The 23,619-nt window shown below is 45.1% G+C and overlaps 1 protein-coding gene across 1 annotated transcript; it reads right to left on the minus strand.

Annotated features, from left to right (window-relative positions):
* Window positions 1-751: 751 nt before the first annotated feature.
* CCDC191 (coiled-coil domain containing 191) lies at window positions 752-23,612 on the minus strand. Its single transcript, XM_054163188.1, has 16 exons — window positions 23,509-23,612; window positions 22,127-22,266; window positions 19,582-19,713; window positions 18,905-19,080; window positions 18,184-18,407; window positions 17,269-17,425; window positions 14,984-15,174; window positions 13,884-14,130; window positions 12,145-12,569; window positions 11,517-11,611; window positions 8,698-8,780; window positions 6,568-6,669; window positions 5,302-5,445; window positions 3,961-4,113; window positions 3,462-3,616; window positions 752-2,011 (listed from the first exon to the last, which is right to left on the minus strand). Exons 1-16 carry the CDS (start codon window positions 23,610-23,612, stop codon window positions 1,879-1,881), a joined length of 2,661 nt encoding a protein of 886 aa, XP_054019163.1. The 3' UTR covers window positions 752-1,878.
* Between the last annotated feature and the right edge of the window lie 7 nt (window positions 23,613-23,619).

Below are 23,619 nucleotides of genomic sequence, written 5' to 3' on the forward strand. Positions count from 1 at the left end.
TCCAGAAGTTCAGTAGGCAGTATATGGGAGAGTGTACGAGGGGGAAGTGGGTTGCTGCTGCTGTGACACCACAGCTTGTTGCTGTTAGCACCAGGTATATGGCTGGTGGCTGCACCAGGGCATTAGTTTGGTAGCTCAGACCCCAGCATTGCTTCTCCTGCCTCTGGCTCAGTTCTCTGGGAAGGGCACTACCCTCCTGCAGTGCCCATACTTTGCTGCAAGACAAGTTACTCAGCCCTCAGCTTGTCGCTTCCTCTCACAATCTGCCTTTGAATGCAGACAGATGGTCTGTACTCACCCACGCTCCATGCAAGCACCTTCAGCTCCTGCACTTGGATAACTGTGCTCATCTGACCTGCTGATGGCCAGGTATGTAATCAGCCTTTGGGAGATAGAAAACATTTGTGTGTTGTAGAGAATTGCTGTGGGAGGTGACCTGGGAGTGACAGTTCTTGTCAGACCTGCATTCAGACCCAGAGTGCTTAACAGCCTGTCTTGTGTGGGCAGGGAGGCTTTGACCACATCCCTGTGAGCTCTCATCATAGACAAACTCCCAACGTTAAAGCTCTGGAGCCTACTGTTGTGCTTGGATACCTGACCAGTCCTTCTGCAGTGCTTAGTGCTGGTCTAGATCCTTGACCCTGGACTTCTGTTTATTGTGATTCAGCTGGCTTCTGACACAGTCCACATCACAACTTCATGTTCATTTCAGATCTGGGTTTATTGGAAACCTCCAGTACATTTACAGGTTAAGAAAATAATTATTTGACACACTGGATAACAGTAAACTGGCTTCTTCCTGATGTTACTCAAGTGCTACAAGTGCCAAATGCTTTTGGAGAGAACTTTGCTTGTCTTCTTCTGAGGGGGAAGTGATTCCAGATTCTTGCCTTGTGCTGTTGCTAAGACAAGACACGCTGTACCTTAACAGCATTTACCTGCAGCATAGGGCAGGTAGGGTAAAGCTAAACAGCAACAAGAAACTCTCATTTTACTCATGTCAGCTGTAGCTTATGTAAAAATACAGCCTGATTTCTTGCATTTTTGGGGCTTTCTTTTGAAAGTCAAGTGAAAAGGCCCAGACACACTTGTACAATATATCCTTAAATATTACAGTTAAACAGCTTGGGAAAACTTTAAATGACAAGAAGATAGAGGCTCATAAGTAGAATCACTGCTTGATGAGAAAATCAAACCCCTGTGCTTGTGAACCGGCCTGTGCTGCAAGCTTAGCAGTCCCTTGAAAGAGAATCCAGGTTTTAGATGGTCCATATGTGATGTGGTGATCTGGATCATTAGTTAAGATGATTTGTATGAATAGCTCTTCTCTCCTCCCCTCCAAACTTTCCTGGCACAATTAGCTTGAAACTAATACCTGGGTGGCCAAGTTCGCAGCGGTGGTTAGGGGTCAGCTGACAGTCAGGTCTGTTCTTTCACTGATCAAACTGTGTCACCCTACAGAGTACTGGCAACACAAAAGCACCAGGTTGCTCCTTAAGGAAAAATGGGAGCAGTCCAGTTCTGTGCTTTCTGTGACAGAGAAGGATTTGTTAGTGCTGCAGCTCTGCATGTGGAAATGGTTTTGGCCTTGAAACATACCCGGTGCTAGGCTTTGGTTACCTAGGCCTCACTGCCACCAGCTAAGACACACCTCACATGAGGAGGACCTTGTAAGGAGTAACCTGCTGAAGTGCAAAATGAAACAGAAAAAAATGCATATATGCTTTGTTTACAACACCAGTGACCCCAGGGACTTCCCTTTGATTGCAAGACCCTTTGCACTGGACAGGACCTCCCCTTGGCTCTGTGTCAGTCAGTAGGAAAGCAGCACTGAACAGCATCAGTCTTTCTGTCCACTTTCCCTTTGACTCTCTTCTGTCACGTTTGGAAGTTGGGGAGAATTTCAGCCACTCTCCTACGTAGCTGGTTTCTCCTTTCTTCTCGTTCTTTCTCCTTTTTCATCAGTGATGGGTACTGCCTCCAGGCCTTCAGTGCATTCAGCATGAGTCTCCTTAAAGAGATCGGGGACACAAAGACCAAAGTGATGACGTGCAGATTTGTGCCTAACAGGTAATCAGAAGAGGACTTCTTTTTGAGGGCAGGGGGAACTCCCCTAAAATGTATCCTTTCTTCAGCTAGTCAGGGCTGTGAAATACTAAACATCTGCATGCAGACCATCCCATTAGTATGTCAATCATGCCAGGGAAGAACACAGTGCCCTTCTCTATTCCTTTCCCCTCAAGAATTTTGTTCCTCCCTTGGACAGGATTCATTAGCTGGTGTTTGCTTAGCAAGCTGAAGATGAAAGATGTTTCTTGAAGAATAAACATGGTCTCTGAAAGCAGTTTCTCCAGCAAAAATGCAGACTTATTTGATCCAGACCATTTGCTTCAGAATGCAGGCAGCTAGGCTCCAATTCTTACCTGATTTTAATTACCCCATCAAAGGTGTTTTACCCTGGGTTCCCAGATGGGCAATAGGGAGCAATGGTCCTGTCTAAAGAATGGTTTGCTATGTCAAGGTCTGAACTGCCCTTTGCCAGTCATGGGGAGAAGAGGTAATGAGGAAGGACAGGCAATTATGCTCCTGATATGGGGTCCCGTGCAGAATGAAACCAGTCTCTTCTGTGTCTGAATTTCCCCTGCTTCCTCCAGTTTACTGTCTTCTCAGGTTAAAGGGTGCCCTGTTCTGATCTTACTGACATGGCAAGCTCGAACAGGTTCACTCTACCACTTATGAGGTGAATTTAATCATTCCTCCGTGGTGTTGCAGATCCTGTTTGGCCTATGCACAGGTGCAGCCTATTTATAACTACATGTGGTGGGCATGCTCTCATGGTGAGGTAGGGGAACTTGCTTCTGTTTTCTGCTGAACTTTGACAGTGGTTTTTTTTTTCTCCTGTTAAAATGCTATAAGCAATGAGCAAACTGGGTGTGTCCAGCTCCAGTCATGAACAGCAGAACTGTCTGCTGTAGTTCTCATTGCCAAGAGAGGCTGACAATAGCATAAACTGAAACATTCCTTAATCAGGGTTTCTAGTTAATCAGCTTTGGATTTGTGAACTAAATCATCTGCTGTAAGACAATACAATGTAATTCCTGCAGTCATTTGGCCTGCTATAATTGTGCTTAAAGATGTTCTTAAGGCAGCTTTTAGCAGAAGCTGCATGGCCAGATCTGCTAATCAGCTTAGAAAGTTTCAGCTACTTACCCACTTTCACTGTATTCTCTTTCAGCAGAGTTAAAAGTCCTGTGAAGGGTACCACTAAATTTCTAGTCTGCATGGAAGATTCTTACCATAAACCTGGGCATATCACAGAAGCAAAATGCCAGCAGTAAAGAACCTGTCTCACATGTTCTTGGGGAGCAGATAACAGACCTGTCAAAAGTAGCCTCTAAAATAACCTATGGGGGGATATCCAACCGAAGTAAAAAGAACTGCTGGCAAGGGAGTGCACTTACTTGTTGTTGTGTTCAGTAGCAATCTTCAGCTTCTCCCATAAGGTACTTTTTTCCTCCATGACCAGATCAAACCATGCCCAGAAGTACTTCCTCATGAGGCAAGCTGCATGGAGGGCACTAACTTTCTCCTCCAGAGTGGAGAAATAATCTTTGTACTAGAAGAGGAGGACGAAAAGAGAAGTGAGAATGGCTTCCCTCCCTCCTTAACCCCTGACCCAATAAGCTGAAACAGAGCAGTGCTGAGATTGGCAGTGAAGAGTAACAGGGACAGTAGTGAAGGAAAATCAGCAAGGAGCAGGTTGAGAGTAAAGGTGGAGGAGCAGTATATAGGAGAGTGTCCTGGGTGAAGGAGAATGATGGAGGGTGGAGAGCTAGAAGGTCTCTGAAGAAAGGAATGATGTTGCTGGAATGGGGACAGTGTAATGCAGGAAAGGTTGGGGCTGTAGGTGTATGAAGTGAGAAGAAAGTGAAGCAGCAGCAGCTGCTACTGCAGGTGAACCTTTAGCCAGTTCCTGAAGCACCGTCTCAGCAATGTATGGGAATAGAAGTCCTCAGCCCAAGACATCTTCCTCATGAGGCTCTCCTGGGTGTCCTGGAGCCATATCATCAGGTATTTCCTCTGCAGGCCCAAGCAGTGGTGCCTTTGTGCCATCTGAGTAAAGACAGCAGAGACAGCAGCTAGTAACTTGGACTGGTGGCTACAGAAAGCATTTCCAAGAAGATGGCTATGCTAGAAAATCACCTCAGCTTTTTGGGTCCCTCAAAATGCAGATGCCTCACAGCTGGAATAACTTACAGGACAGGTTCCCATAAAAAAAGGTCAGCATAAGGAACAAGACCAGTCTATCAGGCCACTGCCATATCACTTCTAGAGAGTATCTTTTTGGATTAGATCCTCAGTTTCACTTGTTGTGAATGGAGCCAGAGGCATGGCCTTACAACAGTTTAGTCCAACCCTGTCCATAATGATGATCAGCAGGATGGACATACAGAGCAGCTGCTATCCTACTTCTTCCCAGCTGGAGGCCTACACACATTTGGTCAAGTACTGTAAGTAGCTGCAGTTCCAGTGACTTAAAAGGAAGCTTGCCAACCTAGCCCTGGGCTTTGGCTGCATCTTTGGGATAGAGTTGGGTGTGATTAGTCCACCCCTGCTAAGACTTGCCAATTCAGTGATCTATGGAAATGTTTCATCAGCAGTATTTGTGTGTCAAGGTCTCAGAAGCTACCACTTGCTACTCTGCACTGATATGGCCAAACTACAACAGATCACTGGATTATCACCTGTGGCGCCCTGCCTCTAGCACTGCCTAATGCTGCACCAGCAGCAACTCTCTCTAGAGAGAGGGAAAGCCCTAGTGATGGGCTTGGGTTAACGACTATAACTACAGTGGTTTGTCAATGTCTTACTGAGTAGCTTTGCTGTGGAGTAAGGGAACTGACAGGCTCATGTCATATAATGTCAATCTCTTTTTTTTTGGCTGTATCATACTAAACTAACTTCCACTGTTAATTGGCATTAAATCATGTGGCAGTTAGTACTGCAGACAAATGGAGACTAACAAAAGATGACTTCTCATTAAATTGAAAGTCATTCCTTTTGGTTTCTGTTTGATCAGCTATAAACGAGGATGCCACCCTTGCAGTTTTTTGAGGACCTTTCATGATTCCTGTCAGATGGGCTGATGTAAAGAACTAATATAGGGCAAGGCATGCAGGGAGGATTTTTGCCTTTCCCATCTATACCTGGCTTGAAAGCCTGTTAAGGTTTCTATTAAATGCTGCATTTATTCTTTTCTCCTTTTCCCATGGCACCAGTCCTTTTATCCTCAGCACTTACCACCACATTTTCCTTGGCTTGCTCTCTTAGCTTTTTCCATGGCACTATTCCCAGCTTTCTGAGCAGAACCTTCTCATAGTGATCTCTGGCCTTTTTCTGGAGCTGCCGCTCCTTCTCCAGCCTCCTTTGCTTCTCCAGCTCTCTCTGCAATACAAAGAGCAGTGGTTTTAATTCACTCTGGATGAAAAGGAGGTTAAGCAATGATGATAGATTGTCGTAGTGGAGTTGGAGGTCTTGATCTGACAGAAAATAGGGATCTGTATTGTCTTCATTAGTGCAGACCCTAGCCATGAACCATGTAACTGGAAGATGTAGCAGAAACTCTTGAAAAGTCTCATAGAAAATGATGGTATTTCTGGATGTTTCCTTGGGCCATGCTTCCTTGATTCATGTTTCCATGATTTCTTGGCACATGGCCTTCCCCCAGCACTGCAGTTTGGTGTTACAGTAGCAGACATATGATCTGTGGCTACCAGCAGCACTGATGTAGCAGGAACCTCCTTTTGATGGGCCTTCATTAAGGTGGGGAGGGATGCTTGGTGAGCTCAAGGAGCAGCTTTTTTATAAAGCTGGACTGAAAACATGTCCAAAAATTATTTGAATTTACACATGGAGCCAACTACTTATCTAGCCTAAACAGCAGGCAAGGGATGTGGGATATTATATAACTGTACCATATTACCTTTGAGATGCAAGGATGAAGGTCAAACATCCTAAAACACTCAATCAGTAGTTGTAGGTCAAATTCCTGCAGGATTTCAAATGTGCTATTTGGGTTATTAGGACAGCTCATTTCTATGTGACAATAATAGATTAGGGCTATTCCTAGGCTAGCCCCAAGAAGAGGATCCTTCTATGATTCAGGTGGAAAGTTGCCCTTGATACATCTGTCAGGCTTGTTTGCCTTTAAACCATGTGTTTGTGGCGGTTATCATTGTGCATGCTAGAGGGGAATACAAGTGGAAGGAGTAGTCTGAAAGTAGGCTGAACATGTTGCCATTGTGTGGGGATTTATATGGCTATAGCTCAGCAATGAACATTCACCCATCTAGTCCTGATGAGAGAGAACACATGGTGTGTTCAGTCCACAACCCTTCCCTTAATATTGACAGAAAGTGGGAAGGTCATGAGTCTGTATGTGCTATGGAACTCTGCTCTACTAGTGATGACCTTCAGTTCATATTAATCTGGCTCCTGACTGAGTGCTAGTGGCTTCTTTCTGTCCCTGCTAAAGGACAAAGGGGACCAGGTGAAGTGTTTGGTCACCAGCTTCTGCTGCCTTCTCTCTTCTTGTCGTTTTTCTTGCTGAGCTTTCTTCTCCTCGGCCTCCTTCCTCTGTCGTGCTTCCTCTTCAGCCTTCAGCTGGGCCTTGAAAGAGAGAAAACAAAGGTAGAATTTAATTTGGTGTTCCTCTAGTATTGACCAGCATCTGAAACTTCAGAAAGAATCAGACTTTGTCACATAGTAGAAATGAACTGCTGAAGGGAGAGGAATCATAGAATTGTTTCAGTTGGAAAAGACCTCTGAGATCATCACGTTCAACCATTGACCTAACACCACCATGGCCATTAAACCATGTCCCAAAGTGCCCTGTCTGCACTTTTTTAGAACACATTTTTGACTATGCTTTTCTAACACACCCAAGAACTGTGACTCCACTCCAATCCCCCAGGCAGCCTGTTCCAATGCCTGACCACTCTTGCAGTAAAGACAGACACGAAGAACAACTGTTCTTTCTACTACATCCATCTATCCATATCTTTCTTTGCCCTAAGATATAGTATTTGCTCACTCTTCCTTGAAGAAATTTAGACCATATACCAAGTTAGTTATTGATAATCTGATTGCTGAAGGCAGTTCTGAATCCCTGTGTTCTGCATTTAGAAGTTTCATTTCTACATGCAAAGCAGCATTACAGGCACCCAAACAGTGAAGATCTGTTGCAGCCACTGTTCTGAGGGCAGCTTCTGGCTATGTGCAGAGTGCATGATTCCTTAGCTGAACAATACCTTAGCATGCTCTATAGAGCAAAACAATAACATTCCATGTGTGCCAAGAACAACATCCTCACGTTTGCACCCTTTGATTGGAACATGCTGCAGAAACCACCTCCTTGACATGCTGGCACCACTTATTGGGAAAAGATTTTAGTTTATATATGTGGATGGATAAGGGATTGATAACAAAGAATATATAAACAGCCACTCTGAGTAACAGTTATCTTCAGCTAGATGTTTGGTTAGGGCTTTGGCTAGGGACTTCTGCTTCTGCTAGTTTGCTACTTCATCTGGCAAGGGCTTTGGTGTAGAGATGCTGTGAGGGATATGCTCAGGACTTCTGTTAGCATCTTCGTCTGCTAAGCGCTTCCAGGACTACTTCCGTAAGTGGGACTCTGAGACTCTGTAATGCCAGGGATTCTACAATGCAGCAATAAAGGACTTCCAGGAGGACTTCTGAGATTCTCTGCTCTCTGCATTTCTGCAATCTCATGCTATATGGCAACAGGGTTTGTGCCCCCAGATTGGGAAGAACAACAACAAAGATCAAAGAAGTATATGCACCAAAGACCTAAACCCTACCACAACCAGAATGTACAGTTACTGTCACTGTGCTTGCTGATCTCTTATCTCTTATCATTATTATTTCTTATCACACTGCAACTGCAGCAGAGGAAGCCGAACCTGATGCTTGTCTGACTGCTTTATGGTTAAAGCATTTTCTAAGGCTCATTTCAGTCTCCTGCTTATATGAGGGCATCTCCTTTGCTTGGAGAAGGAAGAAATGCTGGCTGGTTTAGGATCCCAGTTCTGAGCTTTCTAATCCTAATGCAATTTACTATCAGTGTTTTTGATAACAGCTTAATGCCCCGAAGCTAAGAATGCTCCTCTGTTGCATGCATGAACTGTGCAAACATTGTCGTTATCTTCTCTCTTCAGAAGAGATTTGCTAGAAAGATGCAGGATTTTTGCTAGGTGAGACTGCACATCCTCATGCTGCATGTGACCAGATAGGAAAAGCAAGTGAGGGGTAACTTACCATTGCCAAGTCCAATCAGATGGATCTCTGCATGCTCTTCCACCCTTCCCCTCCTTGGCAAGGACAAGTTACGATCATGGGGTAGGTGTGAAAGAAGTGTTGGGGGGGTGATAAGGGAGGCTGATTCTATAATTGCAACTGCATCAACATGAGGTGTCTGTCACATGGCAGGGCAAGTGCCATTACCATATGCAAATGCAGCAGTAACTACTTTTTGTGTGTGCCAGACATTTCTTTCTCACAAGCCAGAAAACTCCTTTTTTGGATAAAGGGCCTTTTCTTGGTTCCTGACTCTGGGGTTAAAACAGGGGGCTGTAACTAGAATGGTGTGAAAGAGACTTTATTTTCCACTTCACTTACTAATTTTTCCTCTTCTTTTCGTTGTTTGGCCTCTTCTAGTTTCCTCCTCCTTTCTGCCCGTTGAGCTGCTCTCTTCTCCATAGCTACAGAAACAGAGGACATAAGGCTCATTGGAAATGAGTTACAGGATAATGGCAGAAGTTTGGTTAACTGCTTCACTGCCAGACCTTCATTGACCTGGCAATGCCAGCACAAAGGGACTTGCTTTCTGCTGCCTCTTACAGCTGGCAGTATCATGAACAAGGAACCCATAAACTATTCCAGTTAGATTCATTCCAACCTCCTTGACTGACAGTTACAGCCATGAGGCTTGGTTACAAAAGGAGGTGTGTTCAGATGTTTTGTCCCTGTCTTCCCTGATTGAATGCTGAGGCTTAGCAGCAATTGCTTTGAGGTCTCCAGTAAGCTCTAACTGCTTATTTAAAGAGTGACTGCATGACAGGAAGCATCTCTGCCACAGTGACACACAGGTACTTCATCCCACTAGTGAGAAACTACAGCTTAATGCTGCTTTTGGGAGATAAACTGCAATGCAGTCATCTTGCTGGCTGTCAGCAAAGGTGCTACAGTGCTGCTGTGACCACACAGAACAGTGTGGTGTTGAGAACCCATGCTCACTTCTTCTGAAGTCACAAACAGAGCATGGCCTGGAGCAATTGATAACTGGAAGGCATTTAAGTGTTTTGACTAGGGTAGGTTTCTTCAGATTCTTTTCTCCTCTCAGGTGTCCCAGGATTCTTTGGTGAGGGAAAAATCATCCATCAGTAACTTATTCACTAAAATTTTTTGGGGGGTGGGGTCTTCAAACAAAAGCACTTGAGTGCTCTGAAAATACACTTGCTATCTCTAAAGTGTACAGAGTTCAAGGACTTACAGTGATAGGATGAGAGGGAATGGATTGAAGCTTGAGGAGAGTAGATTTAGAGTGGATATTAGAAAGAAATTCTTTACAGTGAGGATGGTGAGACACTGGAACAGGCTCCCCAGAAAGGTTGTGGATGCCCTCTCCTGGAGGTGTTCAAGGACAGGTTGGATGAGGCCTTGAGCAGGGGATCCCATGTCTTGTCATCCAGTGAGAGAGAGACCTAAGTGATGGGGGGAATGGAGGCAGGAGAGGCAAGTGAGCCCCCTCCCACTCCCCCCAGTCTTCCCAGTTGCCCATACACAACAGGTATAGGGCTCTTGAAACAGAGGGCCAGATAAATGTGGGTGGAGGTGAATGTCCATGCACGCAGCTACTTGTCAGCCAGTCCCACAACTTAGGACTAGTGCAAACAAGAAAAAAAGAAAGGTGGTGGTAGTAGTAGAGGATTCCCTTCTCAGGGGATCTGAGGGCCTGATTGGCAGGCCTGATCCAGCCCACAGGGAGATCTGCTGCCTGCCTGGAGCATGGGTTAGGGATTTCTAAGAGACTCCCCAATCTGGTGTGGCCATCAGACTATTACCCACTGCTGGTTATGCAGACTGGAAGTGATGAGGCAATGGATAGGAGAACATACCCAATTAAAAAAGACTTCAGGGCTTTAGGGACCTGAGGGCTTTGGAGCACAAGTGGTGCTCTCCTCAATCCCTCTAGTGAAAGGAAGAGATATCGAAGAAAAGAAAAAAGTCCATGTGACTAACACATGGCTTAGAGGTTGGTGCCACCAACAGAACTTTGGGGGGTTTGACCATGGGGAAGTTTTCTTGGTACCAGGTCTACTGGTGACAGAGGGAGTTCATCTGGCCCATAAGGGGACAAGAATCCTTGCATGTGAGTTGGCTGGCTCATTGACAAGGCTTTAAACTAGTTTTAAAGGAGGACGGGGATGTAGCTGGCCTTACCACTGAGAACTCTGGGTGTAGTAGCGCAATGCTTGTGGTGCAGTGTGTTGGCATCTTGGACAACCGGGGTCTACCCCACCTCAAGGCTGAAAACTATGCATTCAACTCCCTCCCTGAAGTGTTTATACACCAATGCATGGAGCATGGGCAATAAACAGGAGGAGCTGAAGGCCATTGTGCTACAGGGAAACTATAAGATAGCAACCACCACGGAAACCTGGTGGGATGACTCCCACTACCAGAGTGCTGCAATCAATGGCTACCAACTTTGCAGAAGGGATAGGCAAGGAAGAAGCAGTGGTGGAGTGGCCCTCTGTGTTAGGGAGAGATATGAAACCATGCAAATTAATGAAGGTGATGATAGGGTTGAGTCCTTATGGGTAAGAGTCAGGAGTAAGGCCAGCAAGGGTGATCTTGTGGTTGGAATCTGTTCTAGACCACCCAAGCAGGATGAGGAGGCAGATGAAATTTTTTGTACATGGTTAAGAGAGGTTTCACAATTGCTAATCTTTGTGCTCATGGGAGACTTCAACTTCCCAGATACCTGCTGGAAATACAATATAGCAGAGAGAGGACAGTCCTGCAGGAACCAGGAGGTACTTTTTCACTGAAAGAGTGGTCAGACATTGGAAAGGGCTACCTAGGGAGGTGGTTGAGTCACCAACACTGGATGTGCTTAAAGGTCATTTGGATGTGGTGCTTGGGGGTATGGTTTAGGGGTGAACCTTGCAGAGTTGTGTTATCAGTTGGACTTGGTGATCATGAGGGTCTTTTCCAACCTGAAGGTTTCTGTGAGTCTGTGAGCAATCTGGTCTAGTAGAGGGAGTCCCTGCTAATGCCAGGGAATAAAATGATCTTTAAGGTCTGTTCCAACCTAAACCATTCTATGGAATCAGAGCAAGTGATAGCTTGGACTAGATAGCGTGGGAGCTGAACAGTCAGTTAATGAAAGCCAATTCTTAATACCCAGCTGTCATAGCTATCTAGAACAATACCTTTCAGTATGGGATCCACTGAGGCTAGCTGGCTGGAGGGCTTCCTGCCTTGCATCACTGCCCTTTTACTTTCTGGCCCATGAGAAGCCGAAGCACTGTGAAAGGAAAGAGTAAAGGAATTAGTCAATGAATATTAGTCAAATGATGTCTCCCACCTATCACCCATGGCTGAGGAACAAGCCTTGTCGTTTCTGTTCTCTGTTGTGATGCATTTTTATTCTCAATCCCTGATGCACCTTTCTTCTGCTTGAAATGGGATTAATGATGCACCCTTGCAAAGGAGATGATGCTGAGGATGACACTCATTTTTCCTAACTAAATAAATCTCTGCTGCTCCTATGTGTGACACTGGTGTTGCTGCTTCTAAGTAGATCCTGTATGGATAGCTTGATGTCAAGCCACTGCAAAAAGGGGAGAAGGATAGAGAGCTGTGGCCAGTATGATGCCACCCCTGGGGCTAACTCACAGGTGAGGGGAAGAGCAGATAGTATTAGCATGTCTGAAGTGTACCTGGCAAATTCTGGCTCAACTTGAGTAGGAGTTGACTAATTGAACCTATGAGTAGGAGTTCACTAATTGAACCTACTTTATCAAGGGCATATACTTCAAACAGGTTGTATTCTTGTACCTGGCTTGGTTTTCCTCTGTGGTTTGTGAAGCAGAGTTGTTTAGGGGCTGAGTTACAGCTGTGGCTTGTGCTGCTGCTTCTTTGGCTCTGCTCAGCCTCTGATTTTCCTGCAGTTGAAGGATCAGCTCTTGCTGTTTCTGAAGATGCTGCCTCTGCTCTTCAATTAGACGTTGCTGGAGGGCATGGCGGTGCTCAAAACGGCTTCCATGAGCAGGAGCTGCCTTTGGGCCAGGTGTTTGAAACTGCTGGGGGAAAGTGGCTATTTGATTCCTGGACTGGTCCTGCACACCTGGGGCTGCACGTTTGAGAGTAATCTTCCAGGCAAATTTGGGTTTTCTGTAGCACTGAGATGTATGAGCATCATCCCAACAAGAGTGCTCTCTGGTCTGGTCAGGTTCTTTCTGTATGCAGCGAGTTTCAGTTAGCTGGGGTGGGGCGGAAAAAAAACAAAGAGGAAAATTTGGTACTGATTAAAACCAAGCACTTTTGTATCCTCCCTACATAGGAAGTGTTTCTGTAATGCAAATCTACCAAGAAGTAGGGTAATCTCAGTTATACAATCTTTATCCAGTTCCTAGCCAGGGCAGAGGGCCTCCATTATGCACAAAATGGGAGGCTGTGGGAAAGAACCTTTAAGGAGGAGCTGTGTGCCATTTCCTGATCAGGCAGGAGGTCTGGCAAGAATATATATCCTGACTGTTTTGTTAGGGAGCACAACTCAGGACAGCTCATTTCTCAGGGGTGAGCTCATCTATCAGAGGCTTGAGCACACTCCCTTTTGTATTGTGTTGTTCTCACTCAGTGCTCAGATAGAAAAAGGGAAAAAAACAGTTGTTGATCTACTGGACAATCCCTTCTCAGATGGAATAGAGGTCTACAAGGTGCTGCTTCTTCATGCCTCTTCTCCAGCTTTGATGAGTACTACCATGAAACTGATGCACAGTGGGGAATGAGGCTGTGCCTTTTCTGACACATGGTCCTTCTCTGAAGAGGAATCAGATATAAGGTCTGTTTTCTGATTCCTAGGTCAAGCCCCAAATTCAATCCCATCCTTCCAGCACAAATTTTACCACCATTGCATCAGAAGAAACATATTGGCCTACTAGGATGATACAAGCATCTTGGGAAATCAACTTTTGCTGACCTTTAAGCAACTTAAAAGCTTGACCTGTAGTATGAGTGTGTGAGCTCTCATGCTAGAATTGGGATACTGCTGTGGTACAAGTTTTATAAAGAGAAAGAAAGGGCAGAATCTGAGCTGACAGATGACAATTTAAGGAAGCAACCTCTGATTCTCCCCTCCTACCTCTTTGTGCTGTGCATTATCCTGAAACAGCCAGTGACAACTTTTTCCCTTCACACTTAAAAGCCAGAGAGCTGCACTGGCATGACAAAAAAATCTCTTGTCAAGCAGTGAAGTGTTATTCTTTTTCAGTCTAAGCAGGAATCAAAGATGTAACTAATCTCTCAGCAAAAGTGATCTGGGGGTGGGATGCTCATTGCACACATGAAGGGTTGTTCTCTGTCAGCTTTAGAGATTATTTCTAAAACTTCTCCACTGTCCTTTATGTTGGTCTCTGATTTTTAAAACATTGTCTCCTGAACAGTTGCAGGGATGTATCTGGAGGTCACCAAGGGAAAGAAACCTTTTGGGATGTCCTCTTCCTTTCAGACTGCACAAAAAGATTACGTTGTAAGAGTAGAGATGCCAACAAACAAACTATGTGGGGAGGATTTACCTTGTCCTGCTGCAAATCCTGATGGTTTACTTCTCCTGTCCCAGGCTTGTTAACCTCTGGTGGCCTGTCCAGACCACCCTTCCCCAGTGACACTGCCTCTAGCAGCTGTGCCATTTTTCTCTTTGTCTTCTCCCTCTTGCTCTGCAGCTCTTGCTTCTCTTTTTCTGCTTGGCTCCAGTGCTGCCAGGCCAGAAAGCACCAACGCAGAAGCCGTCGCCTGTTATGTTCCACAGACAGCTGGGTTTTCCTGAATGAGAAAGCACTTGAGTTATGACAGGAGTGAGGCTTCTGCACAAGCCTGCCTGAAACAACTGCATCAAGTATGGCAATCCAGGCCATGGCACAAGATCCCATAACCTCCCAAGTCCTTTTATTGCTTAACTCTGAAGGCCCTCCAAAGCTGTACAGAGCTTAGGTGTTGAAGTCACCATCCCTGGAAGTGTTCAAGAAATATGTGGACATAGCACTTTGGGACATAGTTTAATGGTGGTCTTCATTTATTGGTTGGACTCCATTATCTTAGAGGTCTTTTCCAACCAAAACAATTCAATGACTCTATGATTCCAAGGTGGAGGGGGAAATAAGTTTCTCTAGTATACATTTTGCCATTTCCTCCTTGGGCTGTAGGATAGGTGCAAAAGAGGTACTCTGTTACCTTGCCAGCTGCAGAAGTGCCAGTGCCCATTTGCACAGGCTGCCAGACACCTGCATCTTCTCTGGCTGACAGGGAATTCAACAGCCTCCTTAATGAAAGGCACTGGCCAAAATGATCTCTGCTGTACTACTACTGAAATAACTACATTAATCTGAAGTAAATAGGGCACCTCCTATATTCTGGGGTCCACAGCATGGGTGAGATTTCCAGGAAGGATACTTACAGAGGGAAACAGACACATGATTGTTGGAAAGTGCTAAAGCTCTTGTTTATCTCAATCCTCCTTTTAATCTGTGCCATAATGCCTGTGGCAGACTTCAGGAAATGTAGCAGTTTTCTCCACAAAGCTAGTTTCCCTCCTGCTGGCTAACTGGCAAGCCCCTTCCACCATCACTCATCACTGCGCTGACCAAGCAGGAGGAGTTCTACTGTCCAGGGTCACTACCTGTTTTGATCTTGGAGCTGAACTTCCAATTCCTGTGTCTCCTGCTCTATTTTCTGGGCCCAAGTATAGTTTCTCCAGGCTTGCAGGGCCCTCAGTTTGCATTTCCAGTCAGCAAAGGCTTTGGCTTTTCCCATTTTAATTCTGTGCTCCAGAGTGACTTTCAGCCACGCAGAGAAATGTCGTCGCATACACTGCATGAGAGAGTTCCAGAAAACCAGTGAGCAAGACACAGACCATCACACAGATGCTGATCTTCTCCACCATTCCCCTTATCTGACTGTCCTTCTTGAAATTCTTTTTGGAACACCCACTTTCAATGATTACCTTGAGGGGAAGAAAATAAATAATAGAGAGTATGTGCAGGTCTTCTACACAAAGCAGGAAGTGACTGGCCAGATGCTATCAGGGGCCTCTGTGCTCTGGAGTGAAACATAATTAGTTCACCAAGTATAAATAAATGCAATGTGTGAGGAACGCAGAATTTCTAGAGGCAAGAAAAGATGTCTCAAAATCGAGAAAATGTCTAAGATGCTACAGGGAAGACCACTCCTATGAAGAACAGGTCACAAATATTTCTGTTACCAGTTTTTTGGGGGGGTTGTTTATGGTTTTAACTTGGACAAAAATCAATCCTGTGTGAATTTACAGAAACACAGAATAGTAGGGGTTTGAAGGGACTTCTAGAGATCACTGAGTCCAACCCTGCTGCTAAAGCAGGTTCAGCTAGAGCAGTTTGCACAGAAATGCATCTGGGAGGGTTTTGAGTCTCCAGAGGAGTCTCCACAGCCTTTCTGGACAGTCTGTTCCAGTGTTCTGGCAACCTCAAAGTAGAGAAGTCTCTCTAAGTTCAAGTGAAACCCCCTGTGTTTTAGTTTGTACCTGTTGCCCCTTGTCCTATCACTGGTCACTACTGAAAAGAGCCCAGCTGTTGTGACTTAAGCTCACTCTTGTTCCAGTAGGAAGACAAACCCTTGTGTCATTGCTGCCTCTGAGAGCGATTTCCATACAGAACAACAATTTGCTATCTAATCTACCCCAGAATTCTAGCCCTGTCACTGCAAACACTGTTCATTTTGATCCTCCAAGTGGGTCAGCTCACAGGACTCAGCTGTTCCCCTTTTGTCATAATGCCTTGTTTTAATTGCATTCCTCTTACTCACTGAACTCTCCAAATGGAGACTTACAAAAAAGGACAAGATGTCAGGGCATGAGCTATTTCTTTCTGCTTTAGGGAAATAATCAAAGTGTCACTATTGCTTAGCTCAGCTAAGCCATGGCTTCTCACATTATCCCAGCCCTAAATTGTTCTGTGGTTTCATTCAGGCTTATCTTCATAGCTTAGGCTCTGCTGGAGAGAAGTTTTGTCCTGCTAAGCAGTAGCTGAGCTCAAATACAGCAGATGAAGTGAGCCATGGGTAGAATCACCATAAAAGCTATAGGACTCTTCTGTAAAGAAAACTTTAGCTGTGGATAAGTAGACATTAATAATGATGATTGCTCTATCAGTTAAAAATACCATGGGATGGATAGCATTCACACCTGCACTCAGAGAAACTTATTCCCTTTGCTGATATAAAGTCATTTTCTACAAAAGATCACTCTTTATTTGTATTTGATCCAGCTAGGTGTTCAGCCCAGAGGTGGCCATGGCATCAGAATAATGAGGGCAAAAGAAATAGGTTCCTACTAGGAATTATTAAAGTCTGCATGTTTGCCTCCAAAGAGCTGTTGCAGTATCACAGAATATCCTACTACACCCAGTGAGGGTGGATCCTTGAGGAACTCGTTACTGTGGATGTGTTGGCATACTTAGCTCTTGGGGACCCATCTCAGTATTCATCCCAGGCCTCCGCACTTCTTTCCTCTCCCTACTCCTGCACCAGGGTCTGCAAGGTAATCTTTAAAATACCTTCTCATATACCTAAGGACTTCTCTGGACCTTTTATACCACTTCTATTTCCCTATTTACTACCTTCTTCAAGGGCAAACAAATCTTGCTTTGCTGCCTCCTCTATACAGCTGTCTGGTTTTTGGTTGCAGAAGCCCTTTTGTTTGCAACTGTCCTGAGAGACACATCTTTCCCCCAATTCTAAGTAAAACCTCCCACTGAGACTCCGAGTCTTACAAGATACTTTTTGCTCTGCTCTTCTACCTTCCTGGTAATCAGGAGCAGAGAGCTTGGAGGAAGTAAGACATGTTGATAACTAGAACTTCTAACTTCAGTTTTGCAAATAGTAGCTAAGTCATGTAGCTCAGACTCCCAGATAAAGAAGAGTGATGCTCACTCTCTGCTTATTGATGTGAATCCTGTGCAGCAGTTCCTGAGCTTTTCTCTCTTTCTCCTCTTCTTGCTCTTCTGTCTTCAGGGCGAGGGGCAGCGATGCAGTAATAGATACCTCCTGTGTTGACAACTTCTGACTTGTTTCTTGTCTCTTCTCTTCCCTGGAAAGTGAACAAACATACAACGAGAAAAGTACTGTAGTACATTATTTCAGTCTCTTTTTGGCCAATTCTGTGAGAATCACCTCTACAGCTTAGAAAGCTGCTGATTATTTAACTTGGCTTTCTTAGAAAACAGCCTCTGTCATGGTTTGGAGTCTCAGAGATTAAAGAGTCTGGAGCATTTCCAAAGCGTAATAGGCAGAAGAAAACAGTAAGATTTCAGTAAAGCCCTTGCATGAGAAGATTTAGCATCCAAGGGCTGCCCAAGCAAATAAATGGCATCCCCACAAGTCACATATCTGACAATCCGAGCTCCACAGAAGCAAAAAATCACATCTCTGTAGAATTCTCAGCCAGGAATGCTCTTTATTCTCTCATGGCAGAGGAAGTATTGTAAGTGCTAAACTTTCAAAACAGGGTTTTGGGCTTGGTTTTTTGTGTGTGTATGTGTATTGGTTTTCATGCTGCATGGTAGTTGAGGCTGGATGTGGCCACAGAGTTGACAGAGAGAAATCATGGTGGAGCAACACAGTTCTGCTTTGTGTCTATGGCTGAGGGGAGGCTAACTTTACTCTGTCTTCCCACTAATGATTGGCTCTGCCATTGGCATTGATAACATAAGAGTAACAGGTTTGGGGAGAGTTTTGAGACAGAGAAATAGCAGGTATTTCCTCTAGGACTATCGCTCTTCTTACATTTAGCAAAAGGAGATAAGAGAAATGTTCTTTATGTGATTCTTTCCATGCCCCCCCCCTTACACTCTCCATGCCCCTCGTGTGGTGTGCCTCTTCTCAGCCATTTCTTTCCGCAGCTTCACCATTTCCCTGCGGATCTCTTCCTCCTCTCTCTTGGCCTTCAGGGCTTTCCTTCTGTTCTCCTCCTGTGCTTGGAGCTTGGCTGCAGCCAGAAGTGATTTCTTCAGGGACTTTTCTTTTCTCTGAAGCTCTAATGCTTTCTGATACCTTATTCGGTTTTCTTTCACCTGGGAAGGCATCAATGAGCATCAGTCAAAGCAGACACCAAAAGCAGAAGAATTTGAGGTTTATTGTACACTGACAGGGTGGGTCACAATCCACCCTTCACATGAGGCAAGCAACCCTATTTGCAGCTGGCACTGGTTCTGCTCTCAGAGCAGCAAAACACTCTGCCCAAGAGAGTAATGCCAAACCACTGTGAGCTGGTGGCAGCAAACTCGGAACTGACTGCCGTGGTGGCTTTTCCTGTCATTCTTCAGAAAGGGGGAAAACCTGAAGAGATGTGGTGAAAGTTGACTGGCAAGCTCCTGTAGATAGCGAACATGCATGTGGACACCCAGAAACATTTCAGCTAAACTGTGGAAGAGGATCTTGGAGTGTTTACCTCCAAGTGAGAGATTACTGCAGGCTGGCAAAGAATACTGGGGAAGTATCACTGAACATTTGCTCTAATCCTATAATCCTCATTCTTATTCCTTTTAAACTTGCTGCCTTGCCTGCTCACCTGCTTGTGTCTGAGCTCCATGATTATTCGTGGATCTATAAGTTTTTCTTCTTCTTTGATGTCTTCAAGTCTGAGGTCCTCCATTATCCCACAGTTCATGGTTTCACTCTGCAAAAGTTGCTGTAGGTATTCTTGGACAGAACTTTCCAATTCACATTCCAGATAGCTGCACAAGTCTGAAATGAGGAATTCAGATTATCTCAGGCCAGTCTGAAATGAATAAACCCTTCTGTCTCAGATCACAAAGCCTAACGTAATCACACGGCTCACTTTCCCAGACTGTGAATGTATTTCTGATGAAAGCAGACACACTGACTGCACTCCATTTATCCTCAGAGTCTTAATCAGTCTCCCATTGAACATGTTAGAGCAGTAACAACATTTTGTCCTTTTACTGCCTTGCCTCTGAGCATCTCAGATGGCTGTATAAATTTGACAGGCCTCATAAATAGCCATACACAAAAGAAATAAAATTTCTCTTTTGCACCGGGGGACATCAAATGTTTATGTTTAGGAGGTGCACTTGAGCACTGGGGGAGAAAAATCATCACCTCTAATCTTGTCTCTACTGACCCCATTATCCTGGCCTCAAAGCAACTTTTACCTCTCTGACAAACCACGAGGCCTGGCTCCCTTCCTGAGAAAGGAAGCCAGCAACTGCTTTGATGTGCTCTCACCATCAAACCGCTCATACTTTGCAGGGGCTGCAGAAGGCTCTTCCAGGAGGACAGTGTCAAATCCTTTTTCTCCATCATTCTTTGGCTCCAGCTGCAGTTTGGACTCCATCCACTTACTGAGCAGCTCTTGGGCTATGATGAGGAAAGAGACTGATGACTTCACTTGCTTAAAAAAAATATATGGGTAAGCATAAAATAGCATAAACTCTATCTCTGGGATAGTTCTGCCCCATGCTGGGATGGCTCTCTAGAATGACTGGAAGCTGATCTGCCACAGAAAATGGAATAAGGCTAATAGCTCTGTTCTCATCTTTTTCACAGAATCACAGGATGGTAGAGGTTGAAAGGAACCTCTGAAGATCTAGTCCAGTTGCCCTGCTAGAACAGGTGCATATAGAATAAATCACCCAGGAAGAGAAGGCAGTAAACTTTTCCCTTGTCCCATATGTCACAAATGAATTATTTTCCACCTCATTTTGCCTACAAAAATTCTATGGACATTTAGATCACTGCTGATTATGATAGGGATTAATCAAGGAGGTCAAATTCACATGAGGTAATTCACACTTAAGATACATTTCATCTGTTTTACCAATGTACTGGAGCACCTCCTCAATGGGGAGAGGCTGTGAGAGTTTGGGTGGTTCAGCCTGGAGAAGTCCCCAGGGAGACCTTACAGCAGCCTTCCAGTACCTGAAGGGGGCCTGCAAGAAAACTGGAGGACTACTTTCAAGGGCCTGTAGTGGTAGGATGAGAGGGAATGGATTTAAGCTGGAGGAGAGCAGATTTAGACTGGATATTAGGAAGAAATTTTTTACAGTAAGGGTGGCGAGACTCTGGAACAGATTGTCCACAGAGGTCATGGATGCCCCTTCCCTGGAAGTGTTTAAGGCCAGGCTGGACAGGGCCGTGAGCACCCTGGTCTAGTGGAAAGTGTCTCTGCCCATGGTATTGGGGGGTTGGAACTAAATGATCCTTAAGATCCCTTCCCAAATCATTCTATGATGACACTATGATCCTCTGATACTCATGGGGTTCTTTGTTTTCCTTTTTAAAAAGCAAGCAAATAAAACCAAAATGAAACCCAACCCAACTGCTGAAGTCTGACCCTCCCTGGAGGTTTTCAAGGCTAGGTTGGATGAGGCCTTAAGCAATATGGTCTAGTGGGAGGTGTCCTTGCCCATGGTGGTGGGATTGAAACTAAATATCTTCAAGGTCTTTTCCAACCCAAACCATTCTATGATTCTATGATAACAAAAAGGAGAGAGGAAACAGCTTATCACTTGGCGAAGGGTTGCTTTTATGACTGGGGAACATCAGGTCTTCATAGCTGGAGTAAAAATGTTCTGGCCCTTTCCTTTGCAAAGTGGACTCTGTATAGTTAATACCATTAAGTATTTTAATAATGGATTCTAGATAAAAGGCTTTAGCAGAGGCAGGAATAATCCTGAGGGATTGTTAGCTATAAAAAGAAAAACTCTAGCTCAGAAGGGCAAATGAAAATAATAAAGAAGCATGAGGAAAGCATGCAACTTTTCCAACAATTGCCAAGACAGCTCCTTCTGAGCCATCATGCTGTATAATGCATTCAGGCAGTGCACTGTAGGCAGATGGGTGTATTTCATGCTATCATTTGAACCCTTGATGATTACAAGTGAAAAAGCTGACTTCCTGTACTGAAGTCAATGCCCTTGAGATATCAGGAAGAGATTCTTTATAGTGAGGGTGGTCAGGCACTGGAACAGGCTGCCCAGGGAAGTTGTGGATGCTCATTCCTTGGAGGTGTTCAAGGCCAGGTTGGACAAGGCCTTGTGCAAGCTGGTCTAGTGGAAGGTGTCCCTGCTCATGGCAGCAGGGTTGGACTAGATGATCTTTTAGGTCCCCTCCAACCCAGAATATTCTATGATTCTATGAGATGTGTCTTCATTCTATTCTGTAAGGCTCATTTTTGAATCTTAAAAGAATGGTTAACTCAGGTGTTAAAGTCCTGTCTCCTATCAGCTTTTTTACACTGCAAATGTACTTGCAGCACTGATGAGAAATAATTTATCTTTTTTTTTCAAATGTACTGCAACTTTATTTTCAATTTTCAGTATGTACTTGTGGCTGCAGGCATTATAAAGAGACCATTAGTGACAGACATTCTGCCTTGGGAATGAAAGCAAAACCATGCAATTAATCATAGATATGAAAGTTATTACACAGATCAACTCAATTTTCACATGTGGCCTGCTATCAAAAATATGTCAGGCAATTTAATCCATTTTCCTGTAGCCCACTAACTTGTACTGCACACTACAGTGTGTCTTTGAGGACAATATTCATCCTCACCCTGCCCTGAAATCTCCAGGAGACAGAGAGTTTTTCCTTCTCTTGGGTACGCTGATTAAGACCTACTGTGAACTCCAGCAATTGATTTTTCTTATGCTTTTCTTCATTTGATTGTTTCTTATGGTCTTAAGCTTTGCAAAAGCCTGTTCAGACCAGAAACACAATGCTGAATCAAGGCAAGTTAATTTTAGGAAGCTTGTATATTTCAGCTCACCTTCCTCATAGGCATCATCGTAATCTTGCAGCCGTTCCACGGTTTCCAAACTTGTCACAGGACCACAAGGCCCCTGTGGATGACTGGACTTTAGAAGGGAAAAAGCTTCAAGGACAGCATGCTCCGAGGCTTGGTCTGCTCTCTTTAAATTAAAGAAAGGAACACATTTCTAAGAATTGCTGCAAATTAATACTTACAACTTTCTATATCCAGATTTCTCCTACAGAGAGAGCAGACGTCGGTGGGAACGTTAACACAAGCCAGCAGGGCTGTTACAGGATGCTGAATTTATTTTGAAACATATTTCTTGGACTGCTTGACTGACTGGAGAAATCTGACTTAGGCATCACTAAGTAATTGGTGCTAATTGCCAAAGGAATGCCTATCACAGTGTGGAGAACTGCAAACCACCAGCCCGTGGGGGCTGGATGGAGACTTGCCAACTGAGTTCCCAGCAATCACCACCTGTGAAATTTGGTATCAGCATTTTGTCATACCCAGGCTGCCCCATTTAAATTGTCTGAGTGACCTTCTGTCCCATATTCCTCTCTCTGAGGTGTAAATGATCTGAAGGTATCCCTGTGTTTTCACATGTATTACCTGTATTGCAGACAGCTCCCACTTCTGAAGAACTTCCCTTTGTGCTAGGGCAACCAGAGCAAGGAGGTTACATGAGGCAGATGCACACTGCTACCTGCTATGAGCGTTGGTGGGAGTATGGGGGTGGCCCAAGGAAGGAAAACAAGGAGGAATTCACCCATCTCAGGTAGTTTGTAGACGCAGGAAGGGTAAAGGTCTTGCACTGTTTGCCCACACCTACTGATGAACAACTCTGGTGTGTAGTCCATGAGCTTTATGCATACCAACAAGGCACCTTGCTCTTGGGACACCGTGCTTCACCATCGCACAGTGTTTCCAAGTTGAACCTTGGCTGGAAATACGATTTAAAAACACCCTAACAGTGCTGACACCACCTGTCTCTTTATTTTGAACCACACTTGTCAAGTTTAGCACTGTTCACTCGAGGAGCAGTGTGGACTATCCACCTACTCACTCGCAAAGCAAATGGCCACTCTTGTGGCCCTCGCACAGGCATGGGAAACTTCTTTTGTTTTGTTTTTCTGCGCCTGACCCCGCACTTAGCGGCAAGCAGGACTCTACCGGGCCGCCCCAGGGCCCTGCTCACTCTGCCCGCTGCCATTTAAACGCTTGGGGTGAAGCGTGCGGCAGCAGCTCCCTGTAATTAATTGGACAGTGCTCTGCAAGGACGCCCCCTAGCGCTCCCTGCCCCCTAGCGCTCCCTGCCCCCTAGCGCTCCCTGCCCCCTGCTAGGCCCCGTTACCTTCGGTCTGGCGCTGGCGGTGAGGCGCCGCCAGCGGTACAGCTGCGGCCTGTGCCCCGGCAAGGCCATAGCCGCACCGGGCACCCCTGCCGACCGACCGCCTCCCTCAGCGGAGCGCACCGCATACGGCAGAGGCTTCGCCATGGCAACG

Source organism: Dryobates pubescens, chromosome 8 (assembly GCF_014839835.1).
Source record: "Dryobates pubescens isolate bDryPub1 chromosome 8, bDryPub1.pri, whole genome shotgun sequence".
Taxonomy (NCBI): Eukaryota; Metazoa; Chordata; class Aves; order Piciformes; family Picidae; genus Dryobates; species Dryobates pubescens.